This window comes from Thalassophryne amazonica, chromosome 12, assembly GCF_902500255.1.
Source record: "Thalassophryne amazonica chromosome 12, fThaAma1.1, whole genome shotgun sequence".
Classification (NCBI taxonomy): domain Eukaryota; kingdom Metazoa; phylum Chordata; class Actinopteri; order Batrachoidiformes; family Batrachoididae; genus Thalassophryne; species Thalassophryne amazonica.
Window position 1 is genome coordinate 15541143 of NC_047114.1, and position 25809 is coordinate 15566951.

General features: G+C 44.6%; 1 protein-coding gene and 1 long non-coding RNA gene across 4 annotated transcripts in view; one reads left to right on the top strand and one right to left on the bottom strand.

The window, feature by feature from the left end:
- LOC117521692 (E3 ubiquitin-protein ligase RNF31) overlaps positions 1-25809 on the top strand; it is a 198606-nt gene that overhangs the window by 85138 nt on the left and 87659 nt on the right. For all 3 annotated transcript variants that reach the window (XM_034183024.1, XM_034183027.1, XM_034183025.1), the window contains 3 exons: positions 4290-4462; positions 19264-19497; positions 19588-19773. In XM_034183024.1, the coding sequence (XP_034038915.1) occupies positions 4290-4462; positions 19264-19497; positions 19588-19773 (593 nt within the window). The remainder of the gene's footprint in view (positions 1-4289; positions 4463-19263; positions 19498-19587; positions 19774-25809) is intronic.
- Positions 1958-24675, bottom strand: LOC117521693. The gene is made up of 3 exons (XR_004564023.1): positions 24350-24675; positions 9806-9814; positions 1958-1970 (listed from the first exon to the last, which is right to left on the bottom strand). It is a non-coding gene; the product is annotated as an uncharacterized LOC117521693 (long non-coding RNA).

Genomic DNA, 25809 nt, shown 5'->3' on the forward strand with positions numbered 1-25809 from the left:
TTGTCGTTTTTTATTTAAAAAAAAATGTCAAAATTTGAAAAACTTTTTTTCATGTCATCATGGAGTGCTGTGTGTAGAATTCTGAGTGGAAAAATTAATTTACTCCATTTTGAAATAAGGAGGTAACATAACAAAATGTAAAAAAAAAGTGAGGCATTGTGAATACTTCCGGATGCACTGTATGCACTGTTATCCCAGAGGTAGGTATGCTTGATGTTTCTTCTAGTGCTGGGTTGAAAAGATTGATTCACAGATTTTAAATTGATTCTCATTTTAATTCCCACAGATCGATTCATACATCCAAAGATTGATTTATATAATATACATACACACAGTTGCATGCAAAAGTGGGCACCCCTGATAATTTCATGATTTTCTTTTATATCATTGATTGTCTGGATCAGAAATTACAGTTGAATATATCATATAGCAGACAAACACACTGACATTTGAAAAGTGAAAAGAAGTTTCTAGTATTTACAGAAAGTGTGCAATAATGATTTAAACAAAATTAGGCAGGTGCATAAATTTGGGCACCCTTGTCTTTTTATTGATTTGAATACATTTAGCATTGGAACACAAAATTTGTTTAGTAAGCTCATTGATCCTACACCTACTTACCCAGGTGAATCCAATCAAGAGAATGGGTATTTAAGGTGGCCATTTGCAAATGTTTCCCCTCTTTGCATCTGTTCTAATGAGTGGCAAAATGAGAGCCTCTAAACAACTCTCAAATGACCTGAAAACAAAGATTGTTCAACATCATGGTTTAGGGGAAGGATACAAAAAGCTATCTCAGAGATTTCAGCTGTCAGTTTCCACTGTGAGGAACATAGTGAGGAAATGGAAGACCACAGGCATAGTACTAGTTAATGCCCGAAGTGGCAGGCCAAGAAAAATTTCAGATAAGCTGACGCGAAGGATGGTGAGAACAGTCATAGTCAACCCACAAACCTGCTCCAAAGATCTACAACATGATCTTTCTGCAGATAGTGTCTCTGTGCATCGTTCAACTATACAGTGCACTTTGCACACAGAGATGCTGTATAATGCTGTAATGCAGAGGAAGCATTTTCTGCGTATATGCCACAAACAGAGTCGCTCGAGGTATGCTAAAGCACATTTGGACAAGCCAGGTGCTGTGGACTGATGAAACACAAATTTAGTTATTTGGACATAACAAGGGGCAGCATGCATGGCTGAAAAAGAGCATAGCATTCCAAGAAAAACACTTGCCACCTACAGTAAAATTTGGAGGTGAGGCCATCATGCTGTGGGGCTGTGTGGCCAGTGCAGGTACTGGGAATCTTGTTAAAGTTGAGGGTCACATGGATGCCAGTCAATATCAGCCGATTCTTGAGAACAATGTTCAAGAATCAGTGACAAAGTTGAAGTTGCGTCGGGGCTGGATCTTTCAACAAGACAAGACCCTAAACACTGCTTAAAATCTACTAAGGCCTTCATGCAGAGCAACAAGTACAATGTTCTGGAATGGCCATCTCAGTCCCCAAACATGAATATTATTGAAAATCTGTGGTGTGATTTTAAGCGGGCTGTCTATGCTCGGAAACCAACAATCCTGCCTAATTTTGTTTAAAGAATTATTGTACACTTCCTGTAAATCCTATAAACTTCATTTCACTTCTCAGATATCATTGTGTTTGTCTGCTATATGATATATTTAACTGAAATTACTGATCCAAACACCCAATGATTTATAAAGGAAAATCATGGAAATCATCAGGGGTGCACAAACGTTTTACATACTTTACATATATATATATATATATATATATATATATATATATATATCAAATCAATTTATTTATATAGTGCCAAATCACAACAAACACTTGCCCCAAGGCCTTTATATTGTAAGGCAAAGCCATACAATAATTACGGAAATCCCCAACGGTCAAAACGACCCCCTGTGAGCAAGCACTTGGCAACAGTGGGAAGGCAAAAACTCCCTTTTAACAGGAAGAAACCTGCAGCAGAACCAGGCCTCAGGGAGGGGCAGTCTTCTGCTGGGACTGGTTGGGGCTGAGGGAGAGAACCAGGAAAAAGACATGCTGTGGGAGGGGAGCAGAGATCAATCACTAATGATTAAATGCAGAGTGGTGCATACAGAGCAAAAGAGAAAGAAACACTCAATGCATTATAGGAACCCCCCAGCAGTCTAAGTCTATAGCAGCATAACTAGGGATGGTTCAGGGTGACCTGATCCAGCCCTAACTATAAGTTTTAGCAAAAGGAAAGTTTTAAGCCTAATCTTAAAAGTAGAGAGGGTGTCTATCTCCCTGATCCAAATTGGGAGCTGGTTCCACAGGAGAGGAGCCTGAAAGCTGAAGGCTCTGCCTCCCATTCTACCTCTTACAAACCCTAGGAACTACAAGTAAGCCTGCAGTCTGAGAGCGAAGCGCTCTAATTGGGGTGATATGGTACTATGAGGTCCCTAAGATAAGAAGGGACCTGACTATTCAAAACCTTATAAGTAAGAAGAAGAATTTAAATTCTATTCTAGAATTAACAGGAAGCCAATGAAGAGAGGCCAATATGGGTGAGATATGCTCTCTCCTTCTAGTCCCCGCTAGTACTCTAGCTGCAGCATTTTGAATTTTACTGAAGGCTTTTAGGGAACTTTTAGGACACCTGATAATAATGAATTACAATAGTCCAGCCTAGAGGAAATAAATGCATGAATTAGTTTTCAGCATCACTCTGAGACAAGACCTTTCTAATTTTAGAGATATTGCGTAAATGCAAACAAGCAGTCCTACATATTTGTTTAATATGCGCTTTGAATGACATATCCTGATCAAAAATGACTCCAAGATTTCTCACAGTATTACTAGAGGTCAGGGTAATGCCATCCAGAGTAAGGATCTGGTTAGACACCATGTTTCTAAGATTTGTGGGGCCAAGTACAATAACTTCAGTTTCATCTGAGTGTAAAAGCAGGAAATTAGAGGTCATCCATGTCTTTATGTCTGTAAGACAATCCTGCAGTTTAGCTAATTGGTGTGTGTCCTCTGGCTTCATGGATAGATAAAGCTGGGTATCATCTGCGTAACAATGAAAATTTAAGCAATGCCGTCTAATAATACTGCCTAAGGGAAGCATGTATAAAGTGAATAAAATTGGTCCTAGTACAGAACCTTGTGGAACTCCATAATTAACCTTAGTCTGTGAAGAAGATTCCCCATTTACATGAACAAATTGTAATCAAATTATATATATATATATATATATATATATACATGCACTTCTCTGCAGCATTAAAACAGCGCGGCTGAAAAAGTATGCTGCAGCTGGGCCATTATGCTGTTTCCCGGGAAAAATTAAATTATCATTTCTCTACATTGATTGTGGATGCATTGGTTGTAATTTAGAAGCAGCACATCCACAGTTTATTCATCAGCCTCTGTCAAAGCCATTTAAAGATGTCAGTCTTGACTACTGGGACTGTTGTTGCAGGCAAGAAAAGAGAATCGTCCTCTGTTTAATTTACAGATCAGTTTTTTGTTGTTTTTTTTTTTCGTTCCTCATAACGTGCTATTTCTGTGAGACTGCTCATGAAGGTCTCTGGGAGAACTTTTTCCATAGCCGTGTTCTGCTGCTGCAGGGGAAAAGTTATCCTGCTGCAAAAGAACTTAGGAGAACTTTCTCTCAGCTGCCAGAGAACTTTTCTCATAACCATGTTCTCCTGCTGCAGGAGAAAAGTTCTCCTCCAGCATGCTGCACTGCAAGCACTGCGTGTGTAGGATAGACTGGGGCCATTATCCCCCAGAAAATTTTAAATTTAGAATTCTCTGAAACACTGTTGCCTGCATTTTGAGGGCCAAATTTTATAAAATAGTACTAATATGTTGCATAACTGGACAATCAGGTAACAGCTCAAAAGCGGTTTCAGTAACACCAACCCAAATCGATATCAGATCGGATTGCCGTGAATCAAAATAATCGATTCTGAATCTTAAGAATCGTAATCTAATCAATTCTTTAAATTGGAATTGATACCCAGCCCTGGTTTGTTCCTATAATCAAAAAATGCCTGAGGGAGTCCTTCCTTACCACTTTCACTAGTGTACTTGTTCATAGACTTGGTGAGGTTTGAACTTTGCTTGTGTTTAGGGCTTTGAGATGACGTATGCTGTTATTTGAATGATGACATCCGCCTAAAATTCAGGCATCTTAATACAGTAGTTGAGGATTTCTGATGTTTAATCTCAGTGACAGCTAAATGCTGTGACGGCTGTGAGCTGATGCTTTGTTGCATTTAACTTCAGAGTGGCAGTGTAAGAGCTGCACTGTGCTGAACGCACCAAGCAGTGTTTTATGTGAGGTGTGTGAAAGACCCCGATTGGCCACGCGACCTCCAGTGACCTCCTCACACCATCCCATCACGCCCCCCAGACCACCGGCACCAGTACTGGGCATGCCTGGGGACCCTGACAGCCAGGTTAGTTATCTAATGTGCTTGTCTAATGTGCTTGTTATACCCACGTCACACTAGAGCACGCATTGCATGAATGTCATATGAATTGACTTTCGAATGTCATTCGTGCAATTTGACCTACAGTCAAACTGCATTCGAGCTGCATTTGAATTCCTCGGACAGCATTTGTGTGGCACAAATTAGCACAACTGGCAGGAATGTAGAGAACAGGAACACTACTATCATGCTGGATTTGAACTGGGGAATATTCCTACGGACGGTGGTCGTATTGCTGTGTGACTGTTTCCTCAAATGGCATCCGCACTGGCATCCAAAATGGCAACCCATCAGCATCTGGAAGAGTGTGATCACATCGGCAGATCTCAATTGTTGTAATGCGCAAAGTCTGTGGCATGCAATCATCATGTGCACTAGACATGAACATTGCGCAGTCATGCGCTGACACGCACTGCAGCTATCTGGATGGGGCGTAACAGCCATGATAACATGATAATACAGATGCATCCTCCAACATATGAGATGGACTGACAATGGATCTATAATATCATGCACATTATGGGCATAAATGGCACACCACGCAGAGCCTTTGACTCGCCGTGGGGCAGGACGCAAGCAAAAACCTTTTTTTGAGTAGCACAGTTCCTGCAAGTGTCTAATCTTTCACCCCTATCAGTAATAACGATTGTGGGTGTGCACGTCGATGATCACACATGCACTCCACTGATGCAGTGGTCAGGGGACCCTGGTCTACATCTGATTGTCCATTGGTTGGATGCCATTTGACACCCAACAGTGTGACATGGCAGGTCTTCAAAAGAGCTGACCACAGTGCTCGCCCTGTCAATATCTCTGGTGCCGGCATTGTTGGGTTTTATTCTTTGCCTTTTTTATTTTATTCTGTTTTTTCATGGGGGAAGGTTTATGTCTGCATTTGACCTGCACTCTGGGTAGTTGACTTGGATTTGGGTGCTGCTTCACTCCGAATTGCGTGAATCATTCGAACCGGCTTCATACCACATTCTGGGTATTCGTACGGAATTCATACACGGCTGTACGAATATCTGTCCCCTACGAATGCAGCAGTTTGTTTTACCAATTCGTGTGATTCGTACGGCATTCATGCTCTAGTGTGACGGGGCCCTTAACATTCTCTTTCCCATCTTTAAAAGCAAAAGTTGAAATTTAAATTTAAAGTCATCACTTAGCTATATTGTTATATTACTGTTTTTATTTTCTTTGAACTTTAACACAATCATGAGTTAGACGCTGTGGACACTGATGCGGAGGAGATATGAAACTTTTCTTTTTCCTTTGTTTTGGACAGTTTATAATATGCAGCAGGACAAACAGATTAAGTTTTACTTCCTGATCTGTTGTGTCTTAGTTTGCAATGGAAATGACTATAGCGTTTCTTCTTTTGGCTGCTCCCATTTTCACAGCAAATCATTCATTTCCATTTCACCCTGTCCTCTGCATCTTCCTCTGTCACTCCAACCACCTGCATGTCCTCCCTCACCACATTCATAAAACCCCTCTTTGGCTTCCCTCTTCTTCTCCTGCCTGGTGGCTCCATCCTCAGCATCCTATCCTTATATACCCTGGGTCCCTCCTCTGCACATATCCAGTCCATCTCAATCTCATCTCTCTGACTTTGTCTCCAAACTGACCCACCAGAGCTGTTCATTCCTAATCTTGTACATCCTCGTCACTCCCAAAGAGAATCACAACATCTTCATCTCTTCCACCTCCAGCTGTCTCCTGTCTTTTTGTTAGTGCCACCGTCTCTAAGCCATACAGCATAGCTGGTCTCACTACTGTCTTGTAGACTCTCCTCTTCACTCTTGCAGATATTCTTTGGGCACAAATCACTCCTGCCACCTTTCTCCACCTTTCTCCATCCACTCCACCCTGCCTGCGTTCTCTCTGCACTCTCTTCACTTCTTTACCACAGTCTCCATTACTTTGGACAGTTAACCCCAAGTATGTAACTGCACTATTCCAATGGGCTCCCTCTCATTCACACACATGCACTCAGTCTTGTTCCTACTGATTTTCATTCCCCTTCTCTTCAAAGCATATTTCCACATTCCAGGCTAGACTCAACCTGCTCTCTACTCTCAGTACAGATCACAGTGTCATCTACAAATGTCATAGTACATTGAAACTCTGTCTGATCTAATCCATCAACCTACCATCACCTACCATCAACCTATCTAGGTTGATGGTAGGTGATGGTCTAGTGGTTAAGGTGTTGGGCTTGAGACAAGAAGATCCTCAGTTCAAATCCCAGCCTGACTGGAAAATCACTAAGGGCCCCTATTAATCCCCTTGTATGGGAGCACCGTCACATAGGGGTGAATGTGAGGCATTATTTGTAAAGCGCTTTGAGCATCTAATGCAGATGGAAAAGCACTGTATAAATGCAGTCCATTTACCACTGTATTCAAGAAAGGACACAGAGCTGATCCTTGGTGTAATCCCAAGCCTTCTCTATACTTCTCCATCGGTACTCTCAGAGCAAACACTGCATCTGTAGTGCTCTTTCGCAGCATGAAACCATATTGCTGGTCACATATCTTCACTTGTTTTCTAAGCCTAGCTTCTACTGCTCTTTGCTATAACTTCATGCTGTGGCTGATCAGCTTTATGTCTCTGTAATTACTGCAGCTCTGCACATCACCCTTGTTCTTAAAAATAGGAACCAGCACCACTCCTCAGGCATCCTCTCAATTTCCAAGATTTTATTAAACAATCTGGTTAGAAACTCCACTGCCATCTCCCCTAGACTTCATCATTACTAATCTCTTGCACTTCCTGATTTCTCTATCCATGTTATCCAGTCTTTTCTCTCTCTCTCTCATTTCCATCTTTCATCAAACTATTCCCTCCAACTTCTCAACACACTCTCCTCACTTGTCAGCATATTACTATCTGCATCTTTTACCACCTGAAGCTGCTGCACATCCTTTGCAGATATGTCCCTTTGTCTGTCTAAGGAGAAAGTCCTTTGCTCCTTCCTTACTATTTAACTTCTTGTACAGCTTGCTATATGCCTTTTCTTAGCTTTTGCTACTGCCTTGTATTCCGGTCTACTTTCTTCATCTCTCTGACTAGCCCAATGCCAACCTCTTTCTCCTAATGCTTTTCTGGATGTGTTTGTTCCACCACCAAGTCTTCCTTCCACTATCCAGATGCCATACCCAGTACCTTCCTAGCTGTCTGCCTCACTACTTCTACAGTACATTTCGGGGCAGGTGATGGTCTAGTGGTTAAGGTGTCGGGCTTGAGTCCAGAAGATCATGGGTTCAAATCCCCGTCTGACTGGAAAATCACTAACGGCCCTTGGGCAAGGCTACACTCTCCCCTGCCACCACCTCACAGTCTTCAATTTCTTTGAGCTTGCATCTCCTACAAAGAAGGTAGCACACCTATGTGCACCTTGCACTCTTATATGACACTCTGTGCTCCTCCCTTTTCTTAAAGTAGGTATTTACCTCAGCCATTTCCATCCTTTTTGCAAAATCAATTACAGTACCATCTGTCCTTCCACAAAGTCCGACTCTTACTTCCATCCTTCTTGTTTTCCTCTTCTCCCGTTGTTTCTGGACATGTTCTTCTCCTCATTTTCTTCTTCTTCATCTAGCAGTAGCAGAATTTCCCCTGGCACCCTGTTGGGCAACGGCATCGGTGGTGGTCCTTGTTAACCTGGGCCTCGACCGATCTGGTATGGATATTCGATCTTTATTTTAGCTTGTTTTACACTGGATGCACTTCCTGTCACAGCCCTACTATGGCTTTTTTCCGACTTTTTATTAATTCATCTTATCTTATGTTGATAATTGTGATTCACATATCCGTTACCCTTAATTGGAGTAAGCAGGTACAGAAAATGGATGGATGATTCACTTATATCAATTTGAATGTATGAAATTGTCCATCCACAACATGCGCTCCTTGTCAGCTGATGTCCGCCAAGTTTGTTAAAAATTTTTATGCATGTTCAAAACTTCGAGCGGAGTTCCGGTCGGAGAGCTTTCCCACTCCTTGTATGTTTGTTTGCCATTTTGTCTTCTGCACGTATTCTGGCATTCTGACTGGTCAAATGTCCAGGGGCTTCATGAACAAAGACGTGCGTGGATTTCCTACTGAAACATGGCATACACTAAAACCCAGTAACTATTATATGCCAAAAAAAAAAATCAGATTTATCAAAGTGTACATATGCATGCATCCAAGCATGTTCTTTTTGTACATCCCAATCAACATGGAATTGAGCACACATGCAGAAGTACCAAACTCCTCCCTGTCCCCTCCTCATCTAAATATGCAAATTTATTTAGGCCCTGGGACCTGAGATTCCCCTCTCTGTCCAATCATTTAACACGAATAAAGGAAAGAAAAGAATCTTTACCAAGTCTGAGCTGGAGATTAAGTGGAGACATGTAGGGAACAGGGTATCAAATACATCATATTTGGTACCCTGTTAACTGTGGTAAATTGTTGTGGTGAGAGGTCCGGATGGGACGGGACCGGTTCAGGCTATGGACCCAAACGTTGGCAGCAAGGAAACAGCTGGTTGTGAATGAAAAGATATTTATTTACAATGAAGAAATAATGACTTTTCAAACATTGCACGTTGCTGTCTTACTTTGCGTTGTTTCTAGTATAAAATATTTCTAACCAGCTGACATGTTGTGATGAAAAGTTGGTCAGCGACTCCTCAATGCTTGCCTGCTAGCTGGCTGCAAACTGGTGAAGGGAACTCCTGAACAAAGGCGTGTCTCATTACTCCACCTCTCAGACATTGCTCCTGGATTTAAATTTTTGTTCAGATCCATGAATTACATTGGTATCGGAACCCCGTACCAATATTGGATCGGCTCGGCCCCATTCCTAACAGTAAGCTCAGCTCCTTGTCTTGAAGCTCCTTGTCTCTCTCTCTCTCTCTCTCTCGCTCTCGCTCTCGCTCTCTCTCTCTCTCTCTCTCACACTCTCTCACTCACACACACACACATGCGGCATATTTCTGTCTATACTCAGAAAATCCTTCCGCTGAGCACTGAACTCCATTGAAATGCAATGTCATCTTTTCATTAGGGCCCCAACTCCAGGGGAGACTGACAAATTTGCAAAAGAATAAAATATTTCAATAGGTAACTAATCTATAATATTATAGATTAGATTATAGAACCCCGGCCTTAATATTGCAGGCAATTGTGTAATCACATGCAATCCCACTTGTCAGTGGTGATGCCCGGAAGTAGCCCTCACACATTGCATTGTGGTATTTTTAATTTAACCTTTATTTAACCAGTTTAGTCCCATTGAGATTGAGATCTTTTTTACAAAGGAGACCTGGACAGTTCTAAAGTTTCCAATCCACCTAACCTGCATGTCTTTATATGTGGAAGGAAACCGGAGCACCCGGAGGGAACCTGTTAGGATTTGCTCCCCGTTTGTGCACATTTAAGTTTATTTTGGAGTTTATGTAGTGGTGTTTTTCGGTATAAGTTTCCTGTTCATGTTGTTTCTTGTGGGTGGTCTGGGCCCCCTTGTCCCACCCCTTGATCCTCACCTGTTAGTCTGGTTCCACTTTGCTTTAACTCTGAGTATTGGTCACTTTTAGTTCTTAAAGTTTTTGTTCTTTTTCACATTATTTATGTTTAGTCCTTTACCCTCACACTTTATTTGCTCCTGAGTTCTTTCTTTGTTTGGGAGTTTATGATTTCATTTAATATTATTTATTATGTCAGTTTCTCCATTTTTAACACCTGAGTTCTATGTTGTGTTTATGAGTTTTCCTTCATTTTTTGATGGTTGTTTATTTTATGTTTGTCACTCAGCCCTTGTAATCAATTGCGCTGTTTGGCACCGTCTAGTCTGCATTAGATTCAGTCACCTCGTGTTTGTTCATTTCTGTTTGTTCTTGCTGATTCTCCACACCTGTAATCATTTAGGTCATTTGGTATTTAAGTTGGCACCTGTCAGTTTTTGGGTGCGGGTTCATTCTTCGTTGTTGGCTCTCCACGCACTCCGTGAGTACATATTTTTCCTCCGCGCTTCATCCTCCGTCACCTGCTCTTTTATTGCTTTGTAGTCGCACACTCCGCTGTTTTTTTTTTCGTTATTTGTTGCAGCCTCCTGGGATTAACGCTTGTACTTTGTTTTTGTATGTTATGAATTGTTTGCTTTTGGCTCTGCCAATAAATCACTCTGGGTTTTGATCGCACACGCTTCTCGTGGTTTCTGTCTGCAACTCTGGGTTCGTTATTAGAACAAAACCGTAACAGAAATGAACCCACCAGATCATATGGACCCAGCAGACGGATATCCCGACGTCGTGGCGTTCAAAGCCTTCGGCGAACAGTTCAGATTATTATTTAATTGTTTTCGCTGTTGCTATCATCTGAGAAAGAAGGAGGATTTTTTGGCTCAAACGTGGGATTTGTTGGACAGAAATGCTTGGGCTTCTGATTTCTTTCCAGAATTATTTTCTTTGGAGGGGCTTTTTGCCCAAGACAGACTTTCCGAATGGGCAGGGGATCCTGAACAGTACTTTTGGTCACGTGAACTTAATCATTTAAAACCAGACTTGGAAGTCGGCTGTAGTCAGCCTCTCAGACACGTGTCCCGGGACAGCCAATGTGTTGCGGAGCAAAACACGCCCACTAGCTCAGACTGGAAAGCAATCCAATTCATTTTTTCCTCAGTTAATTCAGCTGTTTGACAGCTTTCACCACAGTAATACACCGGGTCGGCGGTATGGACTTTTGGATCAAGCGTGGGATTTAGTGGAGGAAAATCACTGGATTTTTGAACAGTTTCCGGAATTATATGAGTTGGATGATTTGTTTGAGGCAGAGAGGCTTCCAGATTGGGTCTGGAGCCCGGAATCCCACCAGCACTGGCTGGTGGGATTCCGGGCTCCAGACCCAGGAGCTGCTCCTCCTCAAATTGATTATGACTGCTCTGAATCAGAGGATGGGTTTCTTTCTGACCAGGAAGGGGATCATTTCTTCGAGTCTGAGGAGGACTGTGAAGTCCTGGACCTCCGTAACACGGCAGAGGTTTTTTTTTTTTCAGATTTGGGATCTTTATTTAGATTATGTAGACAACACTGATCGGACTGAACAAGATTCAATCTTGGATTCAGTAGATAATCTCACGCATACCGAACCTGGACTTCTGGCTGCTTATCCAGACCTCAATCATATTAGATCTCTTTTCATACAAAGACAAGTTCCCCCATACATTGACAACCCCATGGAGTTTTTGTATTCACCGGCTCCACAGGATTCCACTGACTTTTGTGTTAACACCTCCATAGTAGCTGGGAGGTCCACGCCATGTCTGACTTCCTCATTGGCCCCAAATCCGTCCTCCCTTGTTTTCCCTTCCTATTTAGTGCCCCCCTTACTGACAGACACTCAGTTTGACAAACATATGCACCATCAGTCTCCACAGACTAACACAATCCACACAACTCCCATACACATGCAACAACATACACCGGACATCTCATCCACACTTCTCACCCGCTCTCGTACCACAGACACAGACCCAATTATCTCACCTCCACAGCACCTTGACTCCGTGTTTTGTTTGCCACAGCCGGTGAGTCACATTTCCCCATTGGTAACCAGGTACCCCAGTCACCAGCTGCTCTACCCCTGCCACCCACACTTCAGGTCTCACCTGGTGGGGGTTGCATTTCAAAGAAAAGAAAGAAACGTGGTCCAAATGCGGCAAGAAGGACCATCAGCCATCTTCTGTCGGGGCTGCTGCTCCTGACCCAAGATTGCCATCTTGGTCTGAATTGAGAGCAGCTAGTGAGCTACCTGTTACCTTTGGTTCCAGTTCGGGGGTAGTCACAAGGCGACGCACCTCCTTTGTAGTGTTTTGCAGGTCGGGGAATGGTTCTGGACTTCTACAGCCTGACGGAGAGGTTCCAATGGAGCAGCCCACTGCCTCGATGGAGCCCTGCATGGTTGGTGAAGGGCCGGTTGTCCCTCAGACCTACCACTTCAGTGGTCCTGGGGAGTCAGCAGACGTGGACTCATCAGATCCAGCACCCGAGAGGGGCAGGAGCCCCGAGGAATCAAGCGGCTTCATGCTCAGGGGTGTCTGTGCTCCGATGGAGCCGTCCACTCCTGGTCCAGATGACATGGATGTCTGTGAGGAGCCATTCGGGTCAACACAGTTGGCTGTGGGTGCACCTGTAGGCCTGGTGACAACACTGTTGTTGTTGTTTTGGGCCTCTGTTGTCCGGCTGGTCTCTCACCTGGGTCAACTTTGGCACCTCAGTGTGTCCGGCAGTCCGCCCGTGGCCGAGGTGGTTCCGAGTGCGCCTTCCAGCAGTCCGCCTGCGGCCAAGGTGGTTCCGAGCGTGCAGTCCGGCAGTCCGCCTGCGGCCGAGGTGGTTCCAAGCGCACCGTCCGGCAGTCTGGCCGATGTGGTTCCGAGCGCGCCGTCCGGCAGTCTGGCCGAGGTGGTTCCGAGCGCGCCGTCCGGCAGTCTGGCCGAGGTGGTTCCGAGCGCCGTCCGGCAGTCTGGCCGAGGTGGTTCCGAGCGCCGTCCGGCAGTCTGGCCGAGGTGGTTCCGAGCGCGCCGTCCGGCAGTCTGGCCGAGGTGGTTTCCGAGCGCGCCATCCGGCAGTCCGCCCGCGGCCGAGGTGGTTCCGAGCGCGCAGTCGAGGTGGTCCGCCCGCGGCCGAGGTGGTTCCGAGCGCGCAGTCGAGGTGGTCCGCCCGCGGCCGAGGTGGTTCCGAGCGCGCAGTCGAGGTGGTCCGCCCGCGGCCGAGGTGGTTCCGAGCGCGCAGTCTGGCAGTCCGCCCGCGGCTGAGGTGGTTCCGAGCGCGCAGTCCGCCCGCGGCCGAGGTGGTTCCCAGCGCGCCGTCCGGCCGAGGTGGTTCCCAGCGCGCCGTCCGGCCGAGGTGGTTCCCAGCGCGCCGTCCGGCCGAGGTGGTTCCCAGCGCGCCGTCCGGCCGAGGTGGCTCCCAGCGCGCCGTCCGGCAGTCCGCCCGCATCCGAGGTGGTTCCGAGCGCGCAGTCCGCCCGAGGCCAAGGTGGTTCCGAGCGCGCAGTCCGGCAGTCCGCCCGCGGTCAAGGTGGTTCCAAGCGCGCAGTCCGGCCGAGGTGGTTCCGAGCGTGCAGTCCAGCCACGGCCAAGGTGGTTCCCAGCGCTGCCCGGCAGTCCGCCCGAGGTGGTTCCCAGTGTGCCTTCTGGCAGTCCGCCCGCGGTGGTTCCCAGGGTGTCGTTTGGAAAGCCAGTCGAGGTGGGGGCAGACTTCGGGGCGCCTGCCTGCAAAGCTCCGGTTGTCCTGATGAACTCTTGCCAGCAGCCTGGTCGCCCTCCTGATGTGGCATTGGACTCCTGCCAACCGTGTGGCCGCCCACCTGACCCTGCTTGTGACACTCGCCGGTCCTATGTGGTCAGTCTTCGCCTCTTCCTCTGTCTCTTGCCCGTCTGCATGGTCTGGCTCCAGCTCTTGCCTTTGCCTCCGGTTGGTCAGGGAACTGCAGGCCCTTGGGCCGTTTTTTGAGTTCTGTACCGTCCTTTGCATGTCCTGTTGGTATTCCAGGTTTGCTTGGTGGTGGTCCCTGCCTTCCTGCCCCCTCCTCCCTCCCTGGTTTGTGTCATTTTGGGGGTCTTGGGGTTTTGTTTGTTTCTGGTTCTGCTTTTGGTGTCTGTTTTTTGTTCCCCCTGTGTTTTTTGGTCCCAGTTTTTGTTGTGGGGGGTTCTTTGTGGGCCGTCGGAGCTGTACCTTGGGGTGGGGGTGCTTTTGGGATTTGCTCCTCGTTTGTGCACATTTAAGTTTATTTTGGAGTTTATGTAGTGGTGTTTTTTTGTATACGAGGTCTGTTAGAAAAGTATCGGACCTTTTTATTTTTTGCAAAAACCTGATGGATTTGAATCACGTGTGCTTGCATGAGCAAACCTTGAATCGTCGTGCGCATGCATGAACTTTTTCACACCTATTGATTGCGTTACCATTTTCTGGTAAGCAGCCTTTGTGTGGGACGTGTGCTGTGCGCTCAGCGGATTTTCATTTCAAGGAAAAAGACGGAATGACTGGAGCAGCGCCGCATCAAATTTTGCCAGAAACTGGGCGACAGCCAGGTGGAAACCATTCAGATGATTGAGACGGCTTTTGGTGACTTTTCAATCGTGTGACTATCCGAGAAATTCCATGGTTATTCCGAAGCAGTTCAAAGAATTCACAGTCTGGTGAAGTTGGGACTTTGAAGGTTGGGGCAGAGATAGAGACAAACAGGAGGAGAGAGGAGGAGATGTGACCACTCTCGCCGGGGTCCCAAGCATGGTCCATATTTCAGTGTGTTGTTTTTCCAGAGGAGGAGGCGGACAAGGGTGGAGCAGTAACTCTAGGTGCCACGGGGTGTTTTCCAGATGGAATGGGTCCTTTGGGTGCAGCAGGGTGTTGTCTGGGTGGAGCAGGTCTTCTGGGTGCCATGAGGTGCCCTCCGGATGGAACAGGTCCTCTGGGTGCAGCAGGATGTTGTCTGGGTGGAGCAGGTCTTCTGCATGGCATGGGGTACCCTCCGGATGGAACAGGTGTGGAGTAGGTCCTCTGGTTGTTGGGCTGGGTGGGGAGCTCATCTGTTGGTTGCTCCTGTGGGACATGCTTAGTCTGTGGTTGAGTTTGATGTCCTTCAGGGTCTTTGCAAAGATTGGGACTGCTGCCTTAAGGACATGCACTTCATTATATAGGCTGTGCAGGTCTAAGGTGAGATGGGGTAAAATATAAACATTTGACTTCAAACACACACTCTGGGGATTTGTGCATTTATCCTTTGCATGAGGGCGGGGTGGAATTCCCATCTAGGTAGCAGGGTCGGCATGTTTGGGATTGTGGAAGTGGCTTTTTCTGTCACTCTCTTGATTGATGTCGCCACCTCTTTTCCCTGCCTTCTCAGGTCAGTCGTACTGGTGTGTATAAGGACATGGCTGAGGGAACCCAGGCGGCCTGCCATGGCATGTTTTGTATTGCGGCACTTGACTTTTTCCAACTCTGTGGTTAGCAAAATGTTTTTTTCTTTCACATATTTCCCATTTGAGTGCATGAGGAGGACAATTTGTGGGTTTTGTATTGTGTTTGTTTTTGTAGGTGTGGTAGTAGTGTTTGTTGGAGGAGGGGTCTCTTGTGTTTGTACTCTTGTGTTTGTACTTCTTGACTTAGCACCTGTGCTGATTGGTTGGGATTGTGGTCTGAGTCCTGTTGTTCTGAAGTCTCCTGGGGTGGGGCAGTGCTCTCGTGGGTTGTTTGCTTGTCTGTGTTCTCACCTTGTTTTGCAGCTTTAGCACCTCTTCTTCAAGCTGCCTCTTCTCCAGCCTTAACACGTACTACTTATACCTTTAACTTCTTCCCAGAGCTGACTCGGCTCCTGCTTTGATATTTCCCGGTTGTTTTGAAGTGTTTTTACCACAGCCCAGAGAACAGATATGTCTCTATCCCCTGCATTGTCACGTGGGTAGGGGATTGCTTTTGTCTTTGGTTGTTGTCTGTCCAGACTGATGTGTGATGAGTTTATGTTCCATCTCCACTTGTCTGACCTCTAACTGAATGAATTTGTCTCTTAACTCAGTTAGCAGGAGGGCCTCTGTGGTGGGGGGTTGGTGGTGTTGTTCTTCTGTCGTGTTATCAGCAGAAGACTGGATGTCCCCTTGGTCATGGTGGGTTTTTTTCTGCCTTTTCTTTCATTTTGGAGAAGCCTTCCTCAATCAGCGTTTGTTTTTCCCTGGATCATCCATTTTTCAGGTTTTCACACCTTCCTTCTTTGCACTTCAGGGTTACCAGAGGTCACACTTGAGTCAAGTATTCACAACTTGCTTCTTTGCAAGTCGTTGCCAGAAGTCACAGCATATTTTTAAAGGTTTCGATATCGCACTTAAAATTCAATACGTTCCAGTTCTAGTTATTGCCTCAGACGAACAGTACTCACTCAGGTCCACAGTTATTTCCAGATATTTGCTTTGTTTCTTTAGTGGGGAAATAATCCTTGGGTTCGTCCTTGGTTCAGAGTATCCCTCCAAGTGATTTTGTCCAAAAACGTTTTTTTAACTCTTTATTTTGGTTGTATATTGTGGTCCTCTTCAGATCCTTGCAAAAATACGAGGTCTGTTAGAAAAGTATCCGACTTTTTAATTTTTTTCAAAAACCTGATGGATTTGAATCACGTGTGCTTGCATGAGCCAACCTTGAACCTTCGTGCGTATGCGTGTGTTTTTTTCATGCCTGTCGATTGCGTCATTTGCTTGCAAGCAGCCTTTGTGTGAGGATGGGTGGAGTCTCTCGTCGTTTTTTCTTTGCAAGGAAATGGCGGAACGACTGGAGCAGCACGACTGCATCAAATTTTGCCAGAAACTGGGCGACAGCCAGGTGGAAACCATTCAGATTATTCAGACGGCTTTCTGTGACGATCCTCTGGGCATCACACAGATTAAGGAGCGGTACAACCGGTTTAAAGATGGCCGCACAACGGTGGAGAGCGCGCCACACTCTGGGTGGCCATCAACATGCTGAAATGACCAGTTTTTCTCTCAAAAATTCTTGAAAGGGTAGTTGTAAAACAGCTAACTGATCATCTGCAGAGGAATGGTCTATTTGAAGAGTTTCAGTCAGGTTTTAGAATTCATCATAGTACAGAAACAGCATTAGTGAAGGTTACAAATGATCTTCTTATGACCTCGGACAGTGGACTCATCTCTGTGCTTGTTCTGTTAGACCTCAGTGCTGCTTTTGATACTGTTGACCATAAAATTTTATTACAGAGATTAGAGCATGCCATAGGTATTAAAGGCACTGCGCTGCGGTGGTTTGAATCATATTTGTCTAATAGATTACAATTTGTTCATGTAAATGGGGAATCTTCTTCACAGACTAAAGTTAATTATGGAGTTCCACAAGGTTCTGTGCTAGGACCAATTTTATTCACTTTATACATGCTTCCCTTAGGCAGTATTATTAGACGGTATTGCTTAAATTTTCATTGTTACGCAGATGATACCCAACTTTATCTATCCATGAAGCCAGAGGACACACATCAATTAGCTAAACTGCAGGATTGTCTTACAGACATAAAGACATGGATGACCTCTAATTTCCTGCTTTTAAACTCAGATAAAACTGAAGTTATTGTACTTGGCCCCACAAATCTTAGAAACATGGTGTCTAACCAGATCCTTACTCTGGATGGCATTACCCTGACCTCTAGTAATACTGTGAGAAATCTTGGAGTCATTTTTGATCAGGATATGTCATTCAAAGCGCATATTAAACAAATATGTAGGACTGCTTTTTTGCATTTACGCAATATCTCTAAAATTAGAAAGGTCTTGTCTCAGAGTGATGCTGAAAAACTAATTCATGCATTTATTTCCTCTAGGCTGGACTATTGTAATTCATTATTATCAGGTTGTCCTAAAAGTTCCCTAAAAGCCTTCAGTAAATTCAAAATGCTGCAGCTAGAGTACTAGCGGGGACTAGAAGGAGAGAGCATATCTCACCCATATTGGCCTCTCTTCATTGGCTTCCTGTTAATTCTAGAATAGAATTTAAAATTCTTCTTCTTACTTATAAGGTTTTGAATAATCAGGTCCCATCTTATCTTAGGGACCTCGTAGTACCATATCACCCCAATAGAGCGCTTCACTCTCAGACTGCAGGCTTACTTGTAGTTCCTAGGGTTTGTAAGAGTAGAATGGGAGGCAGAGCCTTCAGCTTTCAGGCTCCTCTCCTGTGGAACCAGCTCCCAATTCAGATCAGGGAGACAGACACCCTCTCTACTTTTAAGATTAGGCTTAAAACTTTCCTTTTTGCTAAAGCTTATAGTTAGGGCTGGATCAGGTGACCCTGAACCATCCCTTAGCTATGCTGCTATAGACGTAGACTGCTGGGGGTTCCCATGATTCACTGTTTCTTTCTCTTTTTGCTCTGTATGCACCACTCTGCATTTAATCATTAGTGATCGATCTCTGCTCCCCTCCACAGCATGTCTTTTTCCTGGTTCTCTCCCTCAGCCCCAACCAGTCCCAGCAGAAGACTGCCCCTCCCTGAGCCTGGTTCTGCTGGAGGTTTCTTCCTGTTAAAAGGGAGTTTTTCCTTCCCACTGTAGCCAAGTGCTTGCTCACAGGGGGTCGTTTTGACCGTTGGGGTTTTACATAATTATTGTATGGCCTTGCCTTACAATATAAGGCGCCTTGGGGCAACTGTTTGTTGTGATTTGGCGCTATATAAAAAAAAATTGATTGATTGATTTCAGCATGTTGATGGCCGCCCGGAGCGTGGCGCGCTCTCCACCGTTGTGCGGAAGTCTTTAAACCGGTTGTACCGCTCCTTAATCTGTGTGATGCCTAGAGGATCGTCATCGAAAGCCATATGAATAATCCGAATGGTTTCGACCTGGCTGTCGCCCAGTATCTGGCAAAATTTGATGCAGTCGCGCTGCTCCAGTCGTTCCGCCATTTCCTTGCAAAGAAAAAACGACGAGAGACTCCACCCATCCTCACACAAAGGCTGCTTGCAAGCAAATGACGCAATCGACAGGCGTGAAAAAACTCACGCATGCGCACGAAGGTTCAAGGTTGGCTCATGCAAGCACACGTGATTCAAATCAATCAGGTTTTTGAAAAAAAATAAAGTCGGATACTTTTCTAACAGACCTCGTATTCAAGTTTGTTCCACTTTGAAGGTACTTTTTCTAGTTTTTAGCAAAAATGTTAGGAACTCAGGGGATCATGACCTCTCTCTCTCTCTCTCTCTCTCTCTCTATCTCTCTGTCTCTCAGTGGGTGTGTCAATTCTGCACATATCTGAACTATTCCCCTGCAACAATGTGTGAGATGTGTGACCTGGCTCGTCCAGAGCCCGCCACCCTACCTGCAAAGCTTCACCCTCCCTCACCTGTCAGACGGGTCCCAGCTCTGCCAGTTAAACCTAAAGAGCCGGCCACAGAAGACCTAGACTCATGGAGGCAGAAGCGCATGAAAGAGGAGGGGCTAAAGTTGATCCAGCTGATAAGGGCAAGTCAACTTCACTGTCTTTAACCTTGAATGAATAGAAAATTGATCTCAGTCCACCTTCTCCAATGTATCATGTCTTTATGCTGTCAGGATGGGGAGAAAAAGGGAGTGACTCCAGAGGAGGTCTATACAAGTATTCGGGTCACTGGAGACATGGCTATCCTGCCATGCAAATGGCTAAAGACAGTCCTGCTTCAGCAGTTAGACCAGATTCAGACGTTGGCGACATCATCCTCAAGTGATTTTGTCAGTGGCAAGAGCATGACAGATCTCATGGTCAGTACTGTACACTTCCTTCAGTATCCGTCATTGTGACTGAGTCCTTTTTGATTCTTGCATTTGTTTTGAGTTCTGTCATTGCAGGCACCATGAACCCAAGATACAGTATTTCTTATTTTGTGTGTGGTCAACTTAATTTTATTTAGTAATGTACATCTATTCCTGCATTTAAGGTCTTCCACATGTTCCAAAATTACGTGCAGTCATTAAATTAGGCAGGTCCCAATTCAGGATTCCCCGTAGATCGTTCGGCACATCCTGACTGTAACTAATCTGTTACATAAATATAATGGATTTTGTCTGTTTTATACATATAATGGATTTTGATTATAATGGACAAAATTTGCTGGTCCACCTGAATCCATTATATGCAAATTAACTGTACGTCCTTGGCGGATGTAAAAATATTTCAGGCCTGAAATACAGTAAAACTTGCCTAAACCATCATCGTATAGACTGGATATTTGCACTCACTGGACTAAAGCAAAAGTCCCAATGCTTTTGTTTGGTTTTCCATGTAATAAACACCGCATATAACAGATTTTGTATAACAGATTTTCGCTCACATTGGACAAAACATTAATGGAAATGCATCATAATGTATTTCCATTAAAAAATCCTCGCATGTACCGGACAGAACAGTCTGGACATGCCCAGTAACAGACGTACAAAATGAAGTTCAGCACTGACACCCGCCAATTCGAGGAATGTGGGTACCGTATTTCCTTGATTAAAATACTGGCCATTTATTTTTTTTAACCATGGTCAGACATGGGATCTAAATGAGCCAGGGTGTAATTCAAAGTTAGTGATTATGAACAAAACTGTAATATGGTGTTACGGTTCACACATATCCCTGGGTGTGACAAACCAAACCTCTTTAGATCAGAACCCTCTGCGTGGCTGAGAACTTGTGCACCTGCTCAATTGGAGACAGCAGAGGGCTGCGATTTGTCACTTTTATGTTTTTACTCCTTCCTCCCCCATCATATTTGAATAGTTTTTGCAGTGCACCCGCTGATTACATTTCGATCATGAGTCAAATATGTTTGGCAGAAAACTCCGCAAATATGACAAACTCACCGAACAAAAAGGAACACTTTAAAAATGCATCAGATCTTGATGAAAAAAAAATCATGCAGTATACTTTCCTGATATGGACTGGGTAATGGTATAGGAATGAAAAGATGCCACATCGTGTGATGGAAATAAAAATTGTAAATCTATAGTGGGCTGAAAAAAAAAATGATGTGGCTGTTTTGTCCAATTTGCCAACATTTCATTGCAGCATTTCAAAATGGTGCTCAGTAGTTTGTATGGCCCACACATGCTTGTATGGATGCCTGACAATGTTGGGGCATGCTCCTAATGAGACAGCAGCTGGTGTCCTGGGGGATTTCCTAACAGATCTAGACTTGGACATCACTTAGCTCCTGGATGATCGGAGGTGCAACCTGGCAGTGTTGGATGGACCAAAACATAATGTCCCAGAGGTGTTGTATTGGATTTAGGTCAGGTGAGTGTGGGGGCCAGTCAATGGTATCAATTCCTTCATCCTCCAGGAACTGCCTGCATACACTCGCCACATGATGCTGGGCATTGTCGTGCACCAGGAGGAACCCAGGACCTGTTGCCCCAGAGTAGGGTTTGACAGTGGTTCCAAGGATTTCATCCTAATACCTAAAAGCAGTCAGGGTGGTGTTCTCTATCCTGTGGAGGTCTGTGCACCCTTCCAGGTGAGGAGGTGATGGTCTAGTGGTTAAGTGTTGAGCTTCGGACCAGAGGATCCTCAGTTCAAAACCCAGCCACACAAGGAAATCACTAGGGGCCCTTGGGCAAGGTCCTTAATCTCCTAGTTGTTCCCGGTGTGTAGTGAGCACCTTGCATGGCAGCACCCTGACTTGTGTGTGTGTGAATGGGTGAATGTAAGGCACAGTTGTAAAGCGCAAATGGAAAAGCACTATATAAATGCAGTCCAAATTTAGTCCAGGAATAGCCTTCCCAGACTATCACTGACCCACCACTGGCCATGCTGAATAATGTTACAAGCAGCATAACTGTCTCTACTGCCCTTTCACATCTGTCACATGCTCATATTGAACCTGCTCTCATCTGTGAAAAGTACAGGATGCCAGTGATGGACTTGCCAATCCTGCTGTTCCAATCGAGCTCCACGATGCTGGCCAGTGAGTACAGGGACCACTACAGGACAGTGGGCCCTCAGGCCACCCTTATGAAGTCTGTTTCTGATTGTTTGGTCAGAGATATTCACACCAGTGGCCTGCCGGAGGTCATTTTGTATGGCTCTGGCAGTACTCATCTTGTTCCTCCTTGCACAAGGGAGCAGATATCGGTCCTGCTGATGGGTTAAGGACCTTCTACACCCCTGTCCAGCTCTCTTAGAGTAACTGCCTGTCTCCTGGAATCTCCTCTATGTTCTTGAGGCTGTCCTGGGAGACACAGCAAACCTTATGGCAGTGGTACGTATTGATGTGGCTGGAGTAGCTGGACTACCTGTGTAACCTCTGTAGGGTCCAGGTACCTCACCAGGCTACCAGTAGTGACACTGATCATAGCCAAATGCAAAACTATTGACAGATCTCTCAGAAAAGATGAGGGGGAGGACTTCCGCCTACATCATAGCCAAGACGGGCATCTAATTTCTCAGCTTCGACTGACCCATTAAAATAGCTGATTAAAAGTTACAAACAGATAAATGAACACAGGAACACAAGACAAGGTAACTGAGGTCATGAGTTTGGCCCATAAAGCAACATGAAGAAACACGAGAGGAGGAAAAAACGAAGACTGTAAAGTGGGCCCCAAATAGCTAACACTAGCCAAAGCTACACCAATGAAAAGCACTGGGGAGGCTAACGCTGAGCCAGAGATGCAATGGGAGCTTCGCAAGCTCCGACAGGAAAGTAAAGAACCTTTTGGTGAATTAAAGATTACTCTTTCAAGGCTGGAATCCACTATGGATGATTTAAAACAATGAACCGAGGGGCTTGATAAGAGACTGGGTGACACTGAGGAAAGAGTGGGTGCTGTCAAGGACAAATGCACGCAGTGTGAGAAGGTACTGAGTTACTTGCTAAGACGGGAAGCTAACCTCGCTGTTAAATGTGATGACATGGTAAACAGACTCCGTCGTAACAATATAAGGCTCTACGGTATACCAGAAGGGGCTGAGAAAGATGACATGACGAAGTTTGTAACTGACTTTTTGTATAACTCCCGGAATTAGAAGAAGGAATGGATATTAAACTGGAAAGAGCACACAGAGCCCTGGGCCCAAAGCCAAGAGATGCTGCTGTGGCCCCGCGGTCAATCATAGTTCAATTTCTGGATTTTAAAGTGAAACAGGCAATGCTGCAGCAGGTGTGGGAGCAACGGAATGCTGAGCTTCAGGGACATAAGGTCTACTTGGATCAAGATTACGCCTCTGAGGTGCAGAGGAAGAGGAAAAAGGTTCGAGAGGTAATAAAAAAGCTGAAAGAAAAGAACGTCAAAGCCCAGTCACCCTACCCAGCCCAGCTGAGACTTTTTAATCCCAGCAGAAATATTGTCCTTAATCTGCGGAGACAATGAAGATTCAAGGCTCACTGGGTGTGAGTAAAGAAAGGAGTAAAAATGGACATTTGCAGGGACTGAATGTAGCGATCTGATATCTCATTTATCGGGTAATTCAAAGGGATATATTTGTTTTCAGCTAATATTTTATGACTATATATTTTGTAGATAGGGGTCTTTGCAGGGGTGAGGGGAAAGAATTCTATTTATTTTGATAAGCACTCGGCTTTTAATACAACATGATTGCAAGCCAGGGATTTCCTGGATGATCGTCGCTACTGCATTTAGTGCAGTCAGCCCAGAGAGCTACGGCTCTCTGCCCAAGAGTCACGGGGAGTGGGAAGCCCTTATAGTTATTTATTTGTTCTGTTTTCAAGGACTACCTTTATGGTGTGTGTTTTTTTTTTTTGGTTATTAATGTTCAGCAGCTCTTAGCAAAAGATAATGTTGGTTTTCTTACTGTTGGTATAAACATCAGGTATGGACAGTATAAATGTTATTAGCTATAACATCCATCCATCCATTTTCTTCCGCTTTATCTGGAGTCGGGTCGCGGGGGCAGCAGCTCAAGCAAAGCTGCCCAGACCTCCCGATCTACACACAGCTCCTCCGGGGTTATGTCACAGTTATGTCACAGTTGAAGAGGTTGAATTGCTCAATTGCTTTACTTCAGGAGACCTACCTCAATGACAAAGAACACAGGAACTTAAAAGAGACTGGGTTGGCCAAGTATTTAGTTCTGCTTGTGAAAAGGGAAGCAAAAGATGGGTAGCTATTCTGTACCACAAGACTCTGGGGCTTACTATTGATAGAACACATGAAGATAAAAGTGGCCATCATATTATGGTTGTGGGGAGCAGTGGGGAAATCAGGATAACAATTTTAAATTTATACGCACCAAATGAGGATGACACAGGATTCTTTAAAGAAATGTAAACAATTTTTGATTTTAACTGTGTATTGAATCAGAAGTTAGACAAACAACTGTTCGAGCAGGGACATACTACACTTTTTTTCAAAGGTCCATAATAGCTACTCCAGAATTGTTTTGTTTTGTGTATTGAAAAAAGATGCCTATACTGTTGTGGATTGTCACATAGATCCCATAACGATATCAGACCATGTTCCAATTGTGATGTCAATAAGGTTAGAGAATTATAAAAGAATTTAACCTTGGAGGTTGAATGTATCACTTTTGAATGATCCGGAAGTAGTTCAGAATATAAAGCAGGAATGGATGGATTATATGGAACATAATGACAATGGAGAAGTTTCAGTTTCCGCTTTATGGGAAGCTGTGAAAGTGGTGTAAAGGGGAAAACTGATTGCACTTTCTTCTAAAATAATGAAAGACAGAGATAAAGAATGAAAAAGATTAGAAGACTGTATAATTGATTTAGAGAAATACCATAAACAAATAATGAAAATATTTTGAAATCTAACCTTAAACAGACAGGCACTTAACGACTTGTTGACATATAAAGCTGAGGGGACCTTACGTTTTGCCAATCAAAAATACTACGAGTCAGGAAATAGGGCCAGTAGGCTACTGGCCTTTCAGTTGCGCAAAGCACAAGCTAACCGCACGGCGGCGATGATAGTAAACCCATCTTCAAGAAAAGTAGTATCGCATCCGAAAGACATAGCTGAGGCATTTTCAGGTAATTATGAGGCACTATATGATTCACCAGAAATACACAACAAAGCAGAGAAATCTGAAAACCTACAAGGAATAATTAAGTTACCGAAACTGACAAATGATGAAGTCAAAGCCATAAGAGATCCAACTACAAAGAGGGAAATAGAGGATACAATAAAAAATTTGAAAAATAATAAGTCACCGGGCATGGATGGTTATAAGCATTTTCTGGATGAAGTTACACCCCTTTTACAAAGGGTATATAATTATGCCTTGGCCAAAAAAGACCTGCAAAAATCTTGGTCTCAGGTAATAATATCAGTAATCCTCAAGGAGGGAAAGGACCCCTCGGTCTGTTCCTCATACAGACCAATCAGTCTGTTGTGCTGTGATGTTAAAATTTTAAGGCCCCTTCACACATAGTGTGAATATGTACAACTCCAGAGCGACACCCATCGGGGCACCTGGTACGTGCTCACCACGAAACATCTTGCCGACAGGCAGGTGTGCACGATGCTGCTGCGATGGTTCGTGCACGCGGAACACAGTGGCACCAGCTCACATCACGCAGCTGGAAAAAAAAATCATGTCACCTGCGGGATTTCAACCTGCGCCTTCCAAAAGCTCTGATTGTAGTCAGAAACTTTACCAAGTGAACTACCATCACTGTCCTGTAAAAGGTGCTGAACACTACCTTATATCAGGAAACACATAGATGTACTTAAAAAACAGAAACGACGCACCATATAAAAACATCGTATTGTTTTAAATCCCTCTTATCAAGCGAGCAATACTGCTCGCTTGACGAGAGGGCTTTACAT